Source organism: Halyomorpha halys, unplaced genomic scaffold (genome assembly GCF_000696795.3).
Source record: "Halyomorpha halys isolate HHAL.00 unplaced genomic scaffold, Hhal_1.1 Scaffold170.1, whole genome shotgun sequence".
In the NCBI taxonomy this organism is placed as follows: domain Eukaryota; kingdom Metazoa; phylum Arthropoda; class Insecta; order Hemiptera; family Pentatomidae; genus Halyomorpha; species Halyomorpha halys.
The window spans coordinates 1991855-2009808 of record NW_027107231.1 but is presented as its reverse complement, the minus strand read 5'-3'; the positions used below and the strand labels follow the sequence as shown (position 1 = coordinate 2009808).

At 30.9% G+C, this 17954-nt stretch overlaps 1 protein-coding gene across 5 annotated transcripts in view; it reads right to left on the bottom strand.

Annotated features, from left to right (window-relative positions):
- Positions 1-17954, bottom strand: part of LOC106678972 (uncharacterized protein PF3D7_1120000) — a 148735-nt gene that overhangs the window by 8313 nt on the left and 122468 nt on the right. For 2 of the 5 annotated variants that reach the window (XM_067045533.1, XM_014417855.3), the window contains 6 exons: positions 11321-12103; positions 10122-10329; positions 9038-9201; positions 8164-8317; positions 7236-8001; positions 6088-6264 (listed from right to left, as the gene is read on the bottom strand). In XM_067045533.1, the coding sequence (XP_066901634.1) occupies positions 6088-6264; positions 7236-8001; positions 8164-8317; positions 9038-9201; positions 10122-10329; positions 11321-12103 (2252 nt within the window). Of the gene's footprint in view, positions 1-723; positions 836-6077; positions 6265-7235; positions 8002-8163; positions 8318-9037; positions 9202-10121; positions 10330-11320; positions 12104-17954 lie in introns of all 5 variants that reach the window. The other 3 variants (XR_010842928.1, XR_010842929.1, XM_067045534.1) reach the window with 3 other exon arrangements.

Below are 17954 nucleotides of genomic sequence, written 5' to 3'. Positions count from 1 at the left end.
CCACTTATTTTTGCAGTAAAAATCAACAGTTTTTTAAGGAAGGAATTTGGGCTTTACCATCTCGTTGGGAGAAGGTTACCGACTGTAACGGTGGATATTTTGATGAATATAGGTGATTATTTGAAAATATTTATTTATTTATAATTTCCCCCAAAAAAACGACAGGACTTTTTGAATGACCTGGTACTTTTATACAGGAACATATTTTCAAAGAAATAACATTGTTCCTAACCAGAGCTAATAACTATGAGACTTATCACCTGATATTTCTTTCCAGTTCATTTATAGAATATGAGCAAACAATGCCAGATTTATGGGACAAAATCTTGAGACACACCTACCACTCCTACTGCATCGCATCTCTGTTATAGTTTGTTTTATTAGAAGACATTTAAAAATATTGAAATATCAATCAATCCATTAACTATACAGTTTTACAAACTCAAAATAACATTTACCATCACGGAAACACCCACATTAATGAGAAACAGAGATTCTAATGTATGATCAAAAATATGAAAAACAAAAATTTATGAATTTGGGCTCAGAGACAATATTTATTCCTCCTAGAGGAACAAAGATATAAGCAAAAACTTGGTTATATCATCACTATGTACTAAGGAATTTATAAAGGAGACAAACATGTATTTTTGTAAGAGAATGAATTGTATAAATAAAATATCTTTTTTACAATGCTGAGGATCTATATTAGCTATACAGTACCTGACCATATTGGGAAAAATGTAGGATGTTAAAGCATGATCCTCATCATCTCCATGAAGCATCTTCAGAATAAGAGGCAGAATTTCCTCATCACTTTCTTATTATGATGTGTCTGTAATAATAATGGAGTCTTTGCCAAATATTTACTTTAACTAAGCATTCTTGAGATAGTGCTGAAAAAGGTTTGCTGTACCTAATGATTAATAGCACAAGATGACATTCTTCTAAACTGCATTGCTATTACTAAAATAATGATTACTGCATCCAATGAACTTGCACAAACAAAGGAACCAAACTTTCTTTGATATAAAAAGCTCAAAATACACAAAATGTCTACGAGGTTATAGAGGGCACAATTTCCAATTTGCAGGGTTACCACAAGATGTTGTTTATTATCACAGAACCTTCAGTTGCTTTTTATCAATTTCTGAAGGACAAAAAGAAAAATTTTATTTATTTTTAAATAAGAAAAAACTGTGGATACTTTTTAAACAAACTTTACTCCTCAATAAAAGTATAAATTGTAAATTTCTCTCTCACTTTTTTTTTTTTTTTTTTGCCTTCAGTCTGTTTTTACTTTATAAAAAATGATTGAGTAGTTGCTCAAGCACTTAATAAAAAATAAAATTTTTAAAGGTTATTGCTTTATTTATTTAAAAAATCCTTCCAACGTCTGATAATGAAGGAGAAATAAATGCCACTGAACTCAAAATGGAAAACTACATGGAATTCCTAATAATGTTTTGTTCTTTGTTCAATTAAAACCAGAGGTAAAATACCAAAGGAAATTAAATATTTTAAAGCTGGTGGGTATTAAGGGAATTCAGAGCAAACAGGAATTCACAAGCATATATATTAAATGAAATTCATTGTATTTATTGATTTGAGCGCTGTATGTTTTAAAGATGAAGATCTATTGAAGTAATGATGTGGTATTTTGATGTTTTGGGACTAAAATGGGATATTCATTTCTAAGCAAATCATAACTATAATACCTTCCTCCACTCCTTGTGCTCTATTTGTATAAATAAGCCTGCATGCATGTGGATTATGTTTTTTAAGAATTACACTCAGTCTTAAATGGTGAAACTACTAGGGTTTCAATTCTCACACCACTTGCTTCAAACTAGCAATTTTAGCAGTTCCGTAAATATATACTTAGAATTTCCTATTGTCTTATAATAGAATTAGAGATATTAAATAATTCATTCATTAAACTGTATAGTTTTCCAAATAATAAAACCTTCAGTTTATACTATTTTTAACTTAGTCAATGGGATATATTGAAATTTAAGATTCAGAGTCTCCCAAAAAGTTTTCACAATTTCAATATTTTATGATATTTTGGTAATTTAAATGTATTATTAGTACCACAAATGTTATTAATGGCAATTATTAGGAAATATTCAGCCTCCCAAAATTATATGAATTTTCAAATTTTAATTAAATTTATATTTTTAAATTGGGGATTAACATTGGCAATCAGATTTCATAGGGTAACAAAAGTTTTCACTATTATTTACAACATCAATAAGAACTTTGTTGTTATAAATCCTACAAAGTGTAAATCCTATAAATTATGTCTGAGAGAATTAACTGTATTTAATTTTGATTATAAATACAAACTTTTATATTCAGTCTATACTTTACTGTCAAAGCGAGAAGCTGTGAAAAAAATGCATTAGAGCAGTATTGCGTGTTGTATTTATGCGTGAATAAGGGTCAAACAGTTTAAATTAGTGAAACAACTAGGATTCTGAATTCAACAGTACAATATATCATTAAATGGTACAAAAATTAAGGATTAATTGTGGATAAGGATAAATCAGGATGGCAAAAAATCCTATATGATCGGATAAAAAAGGTGATAGTCTGATAAATTAATTTAAATCCAATGATTAATGCCGTACTCCATTCCACATATTTTCCCGACCCCTGGAAATTATCTATAGTTAAAATGATCCCCAAACCCCAAAAATCTATACCCATAGATCTCCCCAATACCCCATTCTGGATTCCAATCATATAATCCCACCAATCCGAACATCCCACTCTACTATCCAGCAATGTCATCGTGTGGTGGATGTAGTCTCGTCTTCTTTGGTGCGCGAAATGTACTGCGCAGGAGTCTTTTTTGATGTAGAACAGACTTTTGATCGAGTCTGGCACCCGGAACTGCTTTACAAACTCCGTAAATACCTACCTCCTACATACTTTTTCATCATTCATTCCTTTCTCATTGATAGATTATTCCAAGTAAACCACAATGGTTTCTATTCATCCCTCTATTCTCAGTCGGCTGGTGTTCCTCAAGGTAGTATCCATGGTCTCATCCTCTACACTGTTTATACAGCTGACATTCCAACCAATCCTAACACTATCCTCACCACGTATGCCAATGACACATGTGTGCTCGCAGTTGATAATAACCCATTAATTGTATCCCAAACTCTCCAATCCCATATCACAGCCCACGAAGAATGGTGTCGTAATCGGAGGATTAAGATAAATTCCAACAAATCCCATCAAATCACCTTTACCATTTGTCGTAAACCTACCGAGTGCCCTACTGTTTCATTTAATAATGTTACTGTTACCCCTGTTGAACGGATCTGGTACCTTGGACTAAATTTGGACAAACGATTAACCTAGAATCCATACAAAAGACTGAAAAGACAGGAAACTGCACGTCGATTTCGACTATTACAACACTTACTAGACAAATGGTCTAAACTTTCAACACATTACAAAAGACTGATCTATATGACTGTAATAAGGTCAATCTGTACATATGGAGTTGAGCTTTGGGGCTCCACTAAACCTTTGAATTCCTCTTGTATTTAATCCTTACAATTCAAAATCCTTCATAAAATTCTCAATGCTCCTTACTTTGTCACAAATAAAATCATACATAAAGACCTTAATGTTCCCTATGTAACCGATCTAGCCTGAACCAGATATCACTCCTTCCATAATAAACTCCCTAACCACTCAAACCCCCTAGTTTTTAACCTTGCATCCTCTTCCATTCCTGACAATCCTCCGAGACGCCTGAAAAGAAGATCGTCACGAGACCAGCTAATGTATAATTTCATTAGAGTGCTACCAATAAGTAGTTGCTCTACACGCCTGTAACACTCCATTTTAACTAAGATCATATTTACTAAATATATTATGTAATATACAGTTGTAAATTTCAATAGAGATATTTTAAAAAATCCAATGATAGGTGCAACGGGACACGACAATAATAATAATTAAAAAATTAAGTGAGTTAGAATCCAGGGACTGTGAGTGCCAAAACAATGAGAAGAAATGAGGAAATATGGTTTAATGGGCACGTTCCAAGAAAGATACCTTTTAATAATGTAAGAAATCAGATAAAAGAAGGGTTCAATTCGCCGAAAATAAATTGAAAGACCTTCCCAAGTACTGAAATCAAGTTATTTTTTAGCCGCACAGAAATTTAACATAAAAGGTTCAGAGGGGTCCATTTTTTCTGAAATAAATTAATGAAATGTTCCATATTATATATATATATAAATAGATGACAGTATTATTTCAAATTATGAAGAATTGTGTTAGTTTAAAATGCTTTTAATTTTAACAGCCCTGATGAAGCTCTACAAAGTGGGGTCAAACGCCAGCAAATAAATAGTTGTTAACTGTTTTTGTTTTCTTTTGACCGCATCTCTGACCGTTTTCTTCATAATTTATAAAATGTTTCACTTTTTCATGTTTAATATATACTATTTAAATAAATTTTCTTGATAGCGAAAACTTTTGGGAGGTAATGTAGATATAAATGATTTATTGAATCTAGTTATTCTTGGAGAATTAGTCAGTATATTAAAACTTTGGGAATCAATGATAAAAGACAACTGAAAGTTAATAATTGGTTACTAAGGTTACATTCACATTTAAATTAAAATTTAATTAATACAATGGATATTGATATAGATACCTATAGTTTTTCAAAATATCAACTTAAAACATTCATTTTATTTCATAGAGAATATTATTCTATTTCATATGGATATATGCTACCCAGTCATATATTTTATTTATCAATCTAAGTTATGAACTCATTATGTGTTATAACTTTAGACAATATATTTTAAAAATTATAGTGAATTATTTTTCAAATATCATATTATACAACCAATCCTAAGCAGTTTTCAGTATTATACTCTCTTGCCGAGTTTTTATTATAAAACATGGATAAAGAAAAGAAAAATAGTTTGAGAAAGTCTCCAATTATTTTTATCTCTACTAAAACAAAATAACCTTGGGCAATGAGTTTGGATGGTATTCATTCATTTCAAATTTCAAGGAAAAATAAAAAAACATAATAATAGATATTGATGAAAGAAGAAAGGCGACATGGTCTTCCTGATTTACTTTTAAGTAATGTTCTTAAAAATTATATGAAGCAAAATATACTTTTTCAGGAGGTCTAAGATACAATAGAAAGTTTTTGTTTGCTGGAAATGCCTCAGGTTAGTGAAAATAAACTATACAATTAGATTGGACTTAATGTACTTATAGCATATTACAACTCTGAAATATGGTTGTGTAAAAAGACGAGTTAAATGCCTAATTTCAATATTTAATATGAAATATACCTTTTAAATATTTAAATATTTAAAAATGGAAAGTCCTCCAGCTCAATATCTCAAGCACTCTGATTAGAGAATATGGTGAATCAAAGCATATCATATATAAAAGCTAATCACAGAGGTGCTGAAATAATGTGTGTATTTAATGATGCTTTGCTTACTCAATTTCTGCAATGCTTATTTTAGGTTATTCTATTAATGATTAAATGTATTGTTTCCTCCTTATAAACACAGTTATATAAATATGCTCAGATGACTAATAAGTATACAGTTTAAAACCTTAATAAAAGAGATTAGCTTCTCTAAATTAGTATAAAGAGACACTTCATATCACTGACCATAATTCCTCATAAATTAAATTTCAATTACTCTGAACCACTATATTATTCGACTAACAAAACACCTTCTTTATCTTCTTGAATAGGTCCCATTCTCTATTCAACCTCTGGATAAAAATCTATTAAAGTAACCCAATCTGTGTCTGTTTGATTTATAGACCAAAAGGTAAACACTTTGATACACAGTATGTTTTCATAGAGAAGTTTTTATATTTACTTATTACAGATAATTTTTATAAATCAATAGGCTTTCCAAACTCAATAAAATTCACTAAAAATGCTGACAAGTACAAAATATGAAAAAAATAAAATAAAAAAGGACATCACTTGAAATAAACAGATCATGCCATGCTATATAAATCTACACACCAAGAAGATATAAAATAGCATGACATACCTGGACTCACCTTGGGAGGGTGATTTGCATTTTTTCTTGAGTTAGAGAGGGCCTAGGCTCATGGAATGTAGCATACTCTTCCAGGTTGGAAGGTTGGATTGGGGTGGTAGACCGTGGTCTCTCTACGGGACATGTCTTAACTTCACTTACCCTCTGCCTGATTGGTATTATCGGAACTGCTACAGACCTAAGTTAAAATTAAAAAGGTTTAGTTAATTAAATGTAGTAGTTTTAGCAATTTCAAATAACTAGAACTTTTTTGATATTCGGTGTACTTATAAATGAGATACATGAATACACATTTACATACTATTCACTATACACTATACATACTATACACACATACTGTTCATAGCATTAATTAATACTATTACATATTATTCATACTAATTTTCATGTGAGATTAATTATTGGACTAACCATCAAGATTAATGCTGGTATTCATTTATATGTTCATAAAATAAAGATATTGCTAACACCAAACCTATAAAGAAATATGTCATAGCAAAACATTTTCATTTATATTTTATTATAAATTTTTTATTTAATAATTTTATTCATAAATGTTAATAAGCATCTGATTAGAAAACACAAAATTTAATCTGTGTACGATACTGAAATATTTTATTTTTTCAACATTTTATTTTATTTTTTCAAAAGTTTATAGAATTCTAAAGAATTAATATCAAATAGATGCAATATTTTCATTATCAATCATAATAACTAATTATTAGATTCTAACACGTTTCATTACCTTTAATAAATTTTATGAATCTCAGTTAGTCACATTAACTGAACAGCTCTTATTTTTTAATAGCAAAAACTAAATCGGTTCTTGTAGTTTAATAAATCTTACTATTAATTCATCATTTAAATTTTAATTAATTCTAAAGAAAACATTTAAAGAAAATACTATACAATAAACATAATTATAACTCTGAATTATCTCTTTACTAAAAGTAAAGCACTAAATAACCCTGAAAATTTTTCGATAAATATGAGCCACTCTTATCATTTAGACATTAAAAAATAATATCTTGTTTTATAACCAAAAATAGTCCCTGACCTAATAGTTTTTTGTTCTCTTAATGCATCAGCTAGATAAAAAAATAACATAAACCATGAAAAATCTATTATTCAAATTTCAAATATTGTCACCTTTCTTGTGGCAGTGTTGTTGGTACATATGGCAGCTCATCTTCTTGAGAATCTGTTTGATGAAAAAGCCCTTTTCTTTCTTCATCACACTCCTCTGCTTCAACTTCTCGCTCTACTTCCATGTCCACTTCAGATTCTGACGACTGCCTTTCATTACCTTCACTCTTCGTTAAATTATTCTCAGAATCTTCTTCTTTTTTAATGAGACTTTCTATTTCTTCATCTTGAATTATATTGCTCAAAACTACATCTTCTTGGTTTGGAGAAATCTCATTCACCAGTACCTCTTCTTTTGCTGTTGGGTTTTCAATTACTGTTTCCTGACTAGACTGTCTCACAGTTTCGTCGCTTTCTTGTGTTTCATTTTTTAAACTTTCTTGATTTTCTGCTAAATTTACATTTCCTTCCTCAGGTTTTATTATTGATTCTTTTTGTTCTTTGGAATACTCGACCTCCCGTGATGAAACACTCGATGATCTTCTTACTCTTGGTTCACATTCTAAATGCTGGATTTCAAGTCCTTCTACTTTTTTTGTAAGTTCTTTAATACTTTTTTTTATTTCAGTGGATGATGCTTTAGATTCAGACTTTGTTTGTTCGGATACATCTGATTTGATTAGTTCTTTCATTTCGGATTTGATAAGGTCTTCTTGCTTATCTTGTGTGCTTAGTTTATTTTTAATAGGTTCTTTAGTATCTTCATTGATTACATCTACAACAACAATGTTTTTCTCAATAGTGGGTTCATTAAGAGACGATCGCTGATCTGTAAATTGTAATATTAAGTCATTATTAATTAGAGCATAATCACTATACATGAACTATTTTAAGAGCTAGGTATATTAATAGCATAACTAACTATATTAATAGCATCTATTTAATAACCATTTGTAAGCTTTAATATAGTAATGTAAAAATTGTTATTTACTATCAGGTACTGACGACTCAGGCCTTATTTCAGGACGAATATCTTTTAAAATATCAGAATCATCTTTAGTTGGATCATATCTAATGAGAGGTTCAACAACTTCATCTGGAGAATGAAGGGGGATGATTATTGTATCTTTATCTATCACATGTTCCTGTAAAATATAATAATGTCAAAATGGGTATATTATGAAGTAGTATTTAAAATATTAGTTGGGAATCCTGTCCTAAGGTTGGCTTTATTATTCTCTCTCTCTCTCTCTCTCTCTCTCTCTCTCTCTCTCTCTCTCTCTCTCTCTCACACACACACACAAAAAAAAAACACACACACAGGATAGGTGCGGGTCTATCCGTGTCAGAGGGAGTTACACACATAATTGTTACATACATTTATTACATATTATCTATGTTATATCTATCATCTATGTAATATCTATGTTATATTAATCACTTGAGAGGCAGCTTTTTATTTGGAACATGTCTTTTTAATTTTTTGAAGGCCCCAAACATATCAGTAGTCACCACGAGTTCTTCTAGAACTCTAAAAGCCCTGCAAAGTGGGGCAAAATGTTGGTTGACTACATTTAGTTTACGTTGGAAAACTAATAACGAAACTACTTTGGAAAACTATAAATAGTTTTATTCTACTCATTTGATACCTTTATTGACCGCTACCTGGACTATCTTTCTACAATTATTTTAAACTATTTCCTAGCATCGAGGTTTTTTTATTTTGTCTACTCTTCATGATAATTTTATTTCTATGTATTTATCCATTAATCTAATAAAACATCAATGCTCTTTATAACCACTCCTATTTTATTTTTTAAAATAATATAATTTAACAAATAATTTTATTATGAACAAATACTTACATCTTGTTTAAACTTATATTCTACATTTGTCAATTTTGGATCAATGGGAGCTTTATCTTGGTAATTAGATTTTCGTGATGGCACTTCTTTTACATTCTTCCTGAAGAGTGCTGTAAACATGGATTTGTTACGGCTATCTTTTTTTGACTTTGAATCTCCTGAACCTTGAACAGATGGAATTTTTTTATATTTAATTTACATTTACCACAAAATTCCTTTTATACTTAAATGCATTAATATAACTATTGAACTTAATAAAGTTTGTACTATACATAGGGTTTGCAAACATTCTTTATTTCCTAAGTATTATTTTCACATCTATATTTTCTATAATAGTCAAAACTATTACATTTGTGAATTTAATTCAATAAATTAAAAATAGTAATAAATAACACATTTAATTAATATAAATGAGAATTGAAGTAAGCAAGTAATTAAGGAAGCACTAATAAAATAGACAAACATTTTTGTCTTCGGAAAAGATATAAAATATTCTTTATTTTATTTTAAAAAATTGAATACTTTTATTCATATATGTTTTTAATTTCTACAATATTATTATCATGAAAAGATCAGCAGAATCACATCAGCTTGATAGTTATATCATTAAATCTATTAGTATATTTTTATTTTTATTTTAACATCTAAGAAAGCTTTTCAGAATTATTAAAAAATAAATAAATAAAAAGATGATCCCAATTTCTTTATTTATACCCAAAAATAACAAGATATAATGTTTATTAGTCCTAAAAGATGTAAATCCTATTCAAGTTACAAGAGATCATAACTTCTGTTTCTAATAATAATAAATTTTAGCTGCATAGTATTGTGGCTTTCATTTATCAAAAGTTGAGTTTGGACTTATAATATATTATATTTAAAGTATCTTTAATTAACGAGCTCAACAATATAAGATCTACATAAAAAAAATGAACTAACGCAGTATGTTGTAGCCAAATCTAAAAAGAACTCTCTGAAATTATTTTTGGAAAAGAGACATCTTTCACCTTAAGTAGATACAACATTGACAGTAGAAAATATTTTCCGGTGTAATATATGTTTCTATTAGATTTAATAACCTTACCACAAGATTTTTTACTGCTTCCAGAAGAGTCAGAACTCCTTCTGAAGATGTTCCCTCTTGAAAAAGAAGATGCTGGTGAAGGGGTTCTAGAATCGTCTCTAGGTATCTGGCCTAAACTTCGCCCATTCTTTTTTTTCTCTAATTCTAATCTGCCTGGTTTTGGTGGTTCTGGACTTCTTGGCTTTGTCAAGTCTACCCATTTAGCTGCCTGAAAAGGTATTTGGTCCTGAGATAGCAATATTATACCCTTGTAAAGATTTTTTCCTTTAATTTATTATGCTCAAACATTAGTTTCTTACTAATATTTTGTTCTAATGAAACGTAGGAAGACATCTTCAAAATTAAGGTGATGAATGAATAATATGTATGATGTCACCTGGGCCCTGTTTCATAATGAAAGCTAATAGTATTAGTTCATAGTACAAGTGTAGAAATTAGTGTGGTAATAATACTAATAATTATTTTTTTCATGATAGGGATGATTATTAGTGATAGTACAGGAATTAAAAAATACTGAAGTATAAGTTACTATTGTACAAGTCAGTGTAATTGAATTAAGATAAATCTACAAGACTAATAGTATTAGTTTGTACTTTATTATGAAACGGGGCCCTGGTTTTTTAGAATTATTGTTCTATCTATTTGAATATTATTAATTAACTATATGTACATAATGAAGGAAGATGGTCCCAGGTGGTGGTCAAATCGTCCAAAACTGTTTATTAAGCTCCAACTTTTCATCCCGCTTTGCAGGGCTTCATCAGTGCTAAAAAAAGATACAAAAAAACTAAAACTATTGGAAACAGGGTAGGAGTATAAGAACAGGTGTTTGTTTACATCATACTTCATGCCATCTTATACTACTTTCCTGTTTATAATATTTTTTGTTTCTTTGTACCATGTTTTTAGCCCCATAAAGTATAGCGAAATGATGGTGTTTATTATTTTTGTATGATAAAATAGTTTGTACTACTTAAGTTTCTTCTTTGACTGCCACTTGGGCCATCTTCATTCATTTATTGCACAATCAGTTCGATACTCAATGCTTTTAAACATAATATATCAAAGTTATTAGTTTAAGGTATTTCATGGTCAAAGTAATTATTTAATGGATTTTAAACATAAAGTTGAGAAGATAATATCGATAAGGATTTAAAAATTTAATAAATGCTTGTATCAAAAGAATCAATGCTTTATACCTCCTCCCAGGATTTGAATTGAACACTTTGATTATTTTTCTTGTTTTGGACTTCTTCATCATCACCATGAAGAGAGATGAACTTGAAAAGTTCACTGTCTTCCATTTCCGGTTTTTTTCGTTTGGGTTCCTCTTCTTGCTTCCTGCAGTCTATGATTGGTCCCTTAAGAGGAATGTAAATACCATTCTCTGGCTGAAAATCCTCTACTGGATTGTCAACAGAGTCATCATCATCATCCTCCAGGGACCCGTGAAGAGGAATGATCTTGAAGAGCTCGTTGTCATCACTCTTCTTGCTGACGTTGGGCCGCTTGGGTGCCCGAGCAGAGCTACTCCTAGCCGCCTGGACAGGGACCTGCGGGCGTACAGCTCTTTCGCTGCTGCATCGCCGCGGCTTGTTGTCACGCACTTCGAGGCAGTTGGGTAAGATGGCTCCGGTGGGATCTGCCTTTCTCTTAAGCAGGGCAGCTTCAACACTCTCCGACGGTGGATACTCAGCCTCCAGGCTCAGCGTAGGTATGGGCTTCGGACCACAAAAAGAGGTTTCTAGCAACATCTTGTGCGGAGACGAGCACCGGGAAGCCCTCGACAGGTTAGAGACGGCCGACAGGTGGGAGACCGCACTACCAGCAGACACCCCGCTACCCCCGGAGGCGGCAGATCCGATCGACGACAGCCGGCTGGTTCTGCCTCCAATGAACAGGAGTCCTCCTTCTGAGCAACCCGAGTCTTTTCTTTCTCTGATTTCTTTCTCATATTCTGTTTCCAAATCATATTTTGTCACCTGTAAAATGGTAAATTCAATATTAAAAATAGCATTATAAGAAAGATATGATAAAATATTTACATAAAAAATATATCATTCTATAGCGTTTAAAGATTTTTAAATACATAATTTTTTGAGATACTATGATTTCATGTTATTAAGCAATCCTAATGTTTTTACAGACCAGCGCATTTAACAGTTATATGTTATTTTATTATTATTATGTCTTTTCCATTAAAAGATTATGGAAGAGACTTTTTTTATGTCCCGAAATTGTTTTTATTTGTACTGTTTAGATTCATTACAGAAGCTAGTTCTTGATTATTGTTATTAAATTACTGAAATCCGATTCATTGTTTTAAATCCTCATTATCAAAACAAATCTGAGGAAAAAGTGATTAATTTGCTTATCTGGGAAGTTTTTAATTTGAATAACATTCTTAATCTCAATAAGTCATTTATTAATAAGGCTTTAATTATTAGTATGTCTGTGGTAGCTCCTCATAATTGGAACTTAATGGGCAAAGCGATCTCCATCACTTGACCCCTCTCCCAACTACCCAGTGTACTCCTGCCAGACAAGGACCCTAATTAGGGTAGCCCTGGTGTAATCAATCGGACGGTTAAGCTGATCCCGAAAACAAATATTTGTGCTCCTGGCTGCTAAAGATAGTGCTTCTACCTTTCCAAACACAATCTCTCGGTTTCTCTTGCTTAACTAAATATTTATAATTAAAATTAGACGGACAGACCATATCGCACAATATCCCACGTCACATTTCACTATCTCAATGCTAGAAACAGAATATTAGGCACACTTAACTACTTAAAAAAATCCCTTGAGAAAATCAAACAGGATTTTTCGTGACAAACTTTATTACCATTTTAATAGACTTGAACGAGGGAGAGCAGGATAGAGGGTGCTATCTCTGCTCCTCTTCCACCTCCCAATGATTTGAAAACCTAAAAAGCTGGGAAAATTGAGACCCTACTTCAAACTGTGGAAATTGTAATGAGCCATTATTAAAAGAGGTTATTGATTCTCAAAATTCCTTATAAACACTATTTAGAGTCTCATAAAAATCTTTCTAAACAGGGTGAATTTATGAGAAATTTCCTCAGAACAACACACAAAGATGGGAAATCTTTTCTATATTGTTGTATTTTTTTTTTATGAAGACTCAGTCTCACAGACTAAATCACCAGTTGACATCACCAAACCTATTTCTTTGCCTCTAATTAACAATTTATAAATATAATTCAGAAGTTTCTTATAAATATACTTTATAGCTTTCGGAGACGTATTGTCAGGTAACTGCTCTTTATTGAGGAGGACAAAAATGTACTACTCCTCCGAACCCCCGAACTACCAAAAGACTTCACCTTAGGGAGGCATATTAAAATCTTGATAGCCTTAAATATGCATCGAAATCGCTTTTCGGGGGTTAGTGTCCAAAAATACTTTTTTTTTACCCTCTACCTAGTCATTTCTTACATACGGAGGGGTTATCTACAGATAACCTATTCTAATCATAGTGGCTGGGTAAGGTTCGATGGGGCCACCACATAATAAACGTCAACCCGCCCTAGCCAAATTCCAATTAGCTCTGAAAACTCGAGGTTGACGCCTCAACTCCCTCGACCACAAACGGCCATCTTCAACAGGATAATAGGAGTGGCTAATACATAAAAAATATGAGACTAGCCTGTGAACAACTAAATGACTGAGCTAAAAAAAAAAGAACACCATCTAGTACATTTATTTTATTCATTCTTTGTTTATTACTGTTTTATTATTTACTGTAATTCAATTATTAATTGAATCTTGAATTCTTCAAACCGACATATTGTATCAAGTCGCTTTAAATATTCTACATTATTCGTTTTCTACATACGCCCAAGCATACTTATTTATTTTGTTTACTTGTATGGGATAAGCCCAGTTACATATACAGATATGTACAAATTACATTCAAATAAAACATTAATATAAGTAAAAATACAAATAAGAAATACATAATAAATATAATTTGAAATTTTGAATTTTATATAGATTGAATTTAATATATAATATTTTTATACCATATAATTTATATGAGAAATAATTGATATGATGGAAAACTTAATAGAGGTATTGTCTAGATTAAAATAGAAACAATTACATAATAAAACAGTTTTAGTTCCTTATAAATATATAATTTAATAAGTACATGGCAAAAAACAGTAAAAAAAATAATGTTAATTAAAAGCTAATTGATTTATTTGTGCTATACGAGGAAACGACATGAATGTATCTCAATGGAACTTTATGGCAATGTCCTAAGAAAAACAATGTTTCTGAGACGTATTTGATCATTAATAAAAGTATCTATTCTATTTTCTATAGAAAAGTGGAGTTCCTTCAATTCAGAAAAGCTTGATCTAGCTTGGCCAATTTTCCTTCATTCATCTCTTCCTTTATCTATGGATTATTATAATTTTTTTTGGCTTTACTCTGTAATGGATAAAAAAATAAAAATGAATTTAAATTCATTAAAAAAAAAATCATAAATAATAAAATAAAAGTTCGTTAAAAAGTAAAGGTTGGTACAAATATGGGCTATACTCAAGTTTTCTGTTCTGAGAGAAACTTCTTGATTCTATTTCAAAAAGAAAAAAGGCATAAAATAAATAACAAACTTCAAAACAATAAAAATAGCTAACAATTAATTTTAATCATTTAATTAAAATTACATAATAGAATTAAAAGCTTTCCGACAATAAAGATAAAATTGTTTCTAGAAGGGTTGGGTTTTCGTACGATCACTACCCTTGAGTAATATGAACTTGTAAAGGGTGAAGGGAAGGTTCATGAATTGGTAATGTAGTCTTCAGGTATCGACGTTTCGTCGAATTGATGCTCCACATATACTTCTGTCAAACGGATGTCCTCCACTCTGTCTCACGTATATACTCTGCAAATGTTTGCTAAGTGCCAAATGACATTGAATAGTGTCTATGTAAATATAAGTAATGGTATATACAAGGTACATGTTATCGCTTCTGGCTTTTGAGGATAGGAATATGTTAATGATCACAATTGACATCTTTTTAGATTTACTCTTGGTAATGCATTAATGTTTTACATTGAATTGTATGAATATTATTTATATATTTTTTTTTGTATGGAATTCCTTGGATCTTTTATCAATCATCATAAGCGAACTTTTCGCAGCCTTCATAGTAAGTTATCATTTCTCATGTATGTTATATTATCTGAGGCTCCGTACAGCTCTTATCACATTTTCTTGAATCAATAAATGTAAATAAAAATATTTAGAAATAATTCATTTATGGGGAATCCACATCTAGTGAATGTGATAAAATGCCTTAATCATTCAGCATTTTGTGAATAAATTCATGTCAAATGACTCAAGGTCCATTAGTTTTTATTGAGCTTTTTATTTGTAAAGAATAAAAAAAAAAAAAATGAACTTAAATCATTAATTAAACCAAAAGTCACTAGTGTTTCAGTGTGTCACTAGTGTCAATAGTGTTTGATTAAAACAAAAGTCACATAAACTTCATAAATAATGATATAAACGTTCGTTAATAAATGAATGAAGTGGCACTAATTATGAGCTAGGCTAGTAATATGGACAACCAAAGTTTCTGTAGTTCTGTATTGGTGAGAAACTGAAGAAGGTCTGATACCATATGAGTTATGGTAGATATTTTGTCAATCGACTGAGAGAAAAATGTGTTTATTAAAAGAAAAAGTAAGTACAGTAAGCATTATTTTTCAGAACACTGTATGCTTACAACAACAAATGACGTGGAATTAATAGTAATTAAAAAAACTAAAATCAACATCAAAATGTGAGCACGTATAGAGCTTTGAGTAACTAATTTTTTTTTATCCCCTGCTAGGCTAATTCTGGTATATCGCGTGCGGCTGCAACTCTCAACGGTGGCGTACCGAACGCCACGCCTACGAACGGAATAGACCCCGCCTTCTGGCGTCACTTGCTCTGGAAGCGTACCCCCTCCATTATACTCTTTCTCCCAAGTGTCTGGGTCTTTTGTGAATTATATATTGTGTTTGTGTAACAGATTTAATTGGGTTCTTTTTTTTTAACTTAAATTTTTTTTGCTCGTTTTATGCTAAAAAAAAGTTTGTTTTTTTTATAAAAAAACTTCTTATAATATAATTTTTATATATCTTTAACTTGTCAACTTAAGCATGGTAGTCCATGTTGTATGCAATGTTTCCAAGCCTGTGGTTTTTACACATTTAGTTAAACATTTATGGGTTTTAGATAATTTTTAGAAAATCCATCGTGACAATGAAGAATGATATTCTTCATGCGTATTGATTGGAATGGAGGAAGTTTCTTGGCCATGATGTGTTAGCCATATCGTGCCTGGTAACAGGTAGTTAAAATTGTTAAATGAAGCTAGGGGATCTCGATGATAAATAGAAAATTGAATTTGGTTTTATTTATTACTTATGTACTATTATCAGGATGTTAAATGCAAATATTGTGTACTATGGGGATTGATTGTCTAGTAAATGCATCAGAGGTCTATCTCGTTACGAATGTTCCATTCAATATATGGAGTCATTGTACGTCAACATTATTGTCTTAAGATGTTTAATAACGTTTCTACTAACAAGGAACGTGTGTTCGAGCAATTGCTACAATACAATTGCTAAACAATGCTGCAATTATTCCCTTTCTGGGAATGCTAATTAATTAATCAAAGTCATATGTCGCTTTAAGCAGTTCAACACCTATAAGTTTTTTTATATTTTGTTCGAATACCTAAATATACCCATTTATTTATAAAGATGTAGTTCCTCAATCAAGGTAGCTGTTAACAACGGTTAAAAAACAGATTAACATTGAAGCGTTGCTGATTACAAACCTATCTCTACGGCCGTATCTACTGAAACAATGTTGGTTTTATGATAAGGGGCTCATCAACGGTGTAAGGATCAATAACGTATAGTTCGAAACTTCGAAACTTAATTTTTCTAAATTCCCCTGAACAATTTTCTATAATCCATGGATTATACCTAAATTCATTAAGTTAGTTGCAAGAGGATTTTTTTGCATAGTTTTACCATTTCAAAAACCTTTACTACGCATCCGCCAGCCAGTTTGATTCAATACTATTGTGGGAACAAGCCTATTTATTTATGAATAAACTCAGTGAAAATAAATATGACGAAGAAGAGAAAGTTTTAAGGTTCTAGTATTTGTTATTTCAGGATTAGAAAATGGAATTTAATTGAGGTGAATTTCTCTTAATTCAATGAAATATCTATTTTATTGTATAAATAATTTATACAAATATGGATCATATTACTAATGCTGATTTAATGAAGGCTGTAAGAGAAATGAATGTGAATAAGGAAAAGAATGATGAAATAAACGCGAAAGTATTAGAGAAAATAAATTCTGTTGAATTAGAAGAAAAAACTTCACGTAGAAGCTCTACCAGTAAATTAAAAGAAATAAAACGATCAGTAAAACCATGGTCGACATCCTACTGCAGCAGCCGCAGGGAGGAGGTTGCTCTGGCCCGCTTGAGAATAGGTCATACTCTCCTCTTACGCATTCTCACCTGATCAGAAAACTGCCACCACCAACGTGCAAATATTGTCAGTCCATTCTTACGATTAGACATATTTTTGAAGAGTGTACTCACTATTTACCAACAATAAACAGGATAGGGCTGACCCCAAATTTATCCGAAACTCTGGCAGGTGAGGAAGCTAAAATTACTGGAGTATTTGAATTTTTAAAAGCACATCGCCTTCTTTATAAATTATAACTCCTCTTTGATTTTTATGTTTTTTATTTATTTTATTTTATTTATTTAT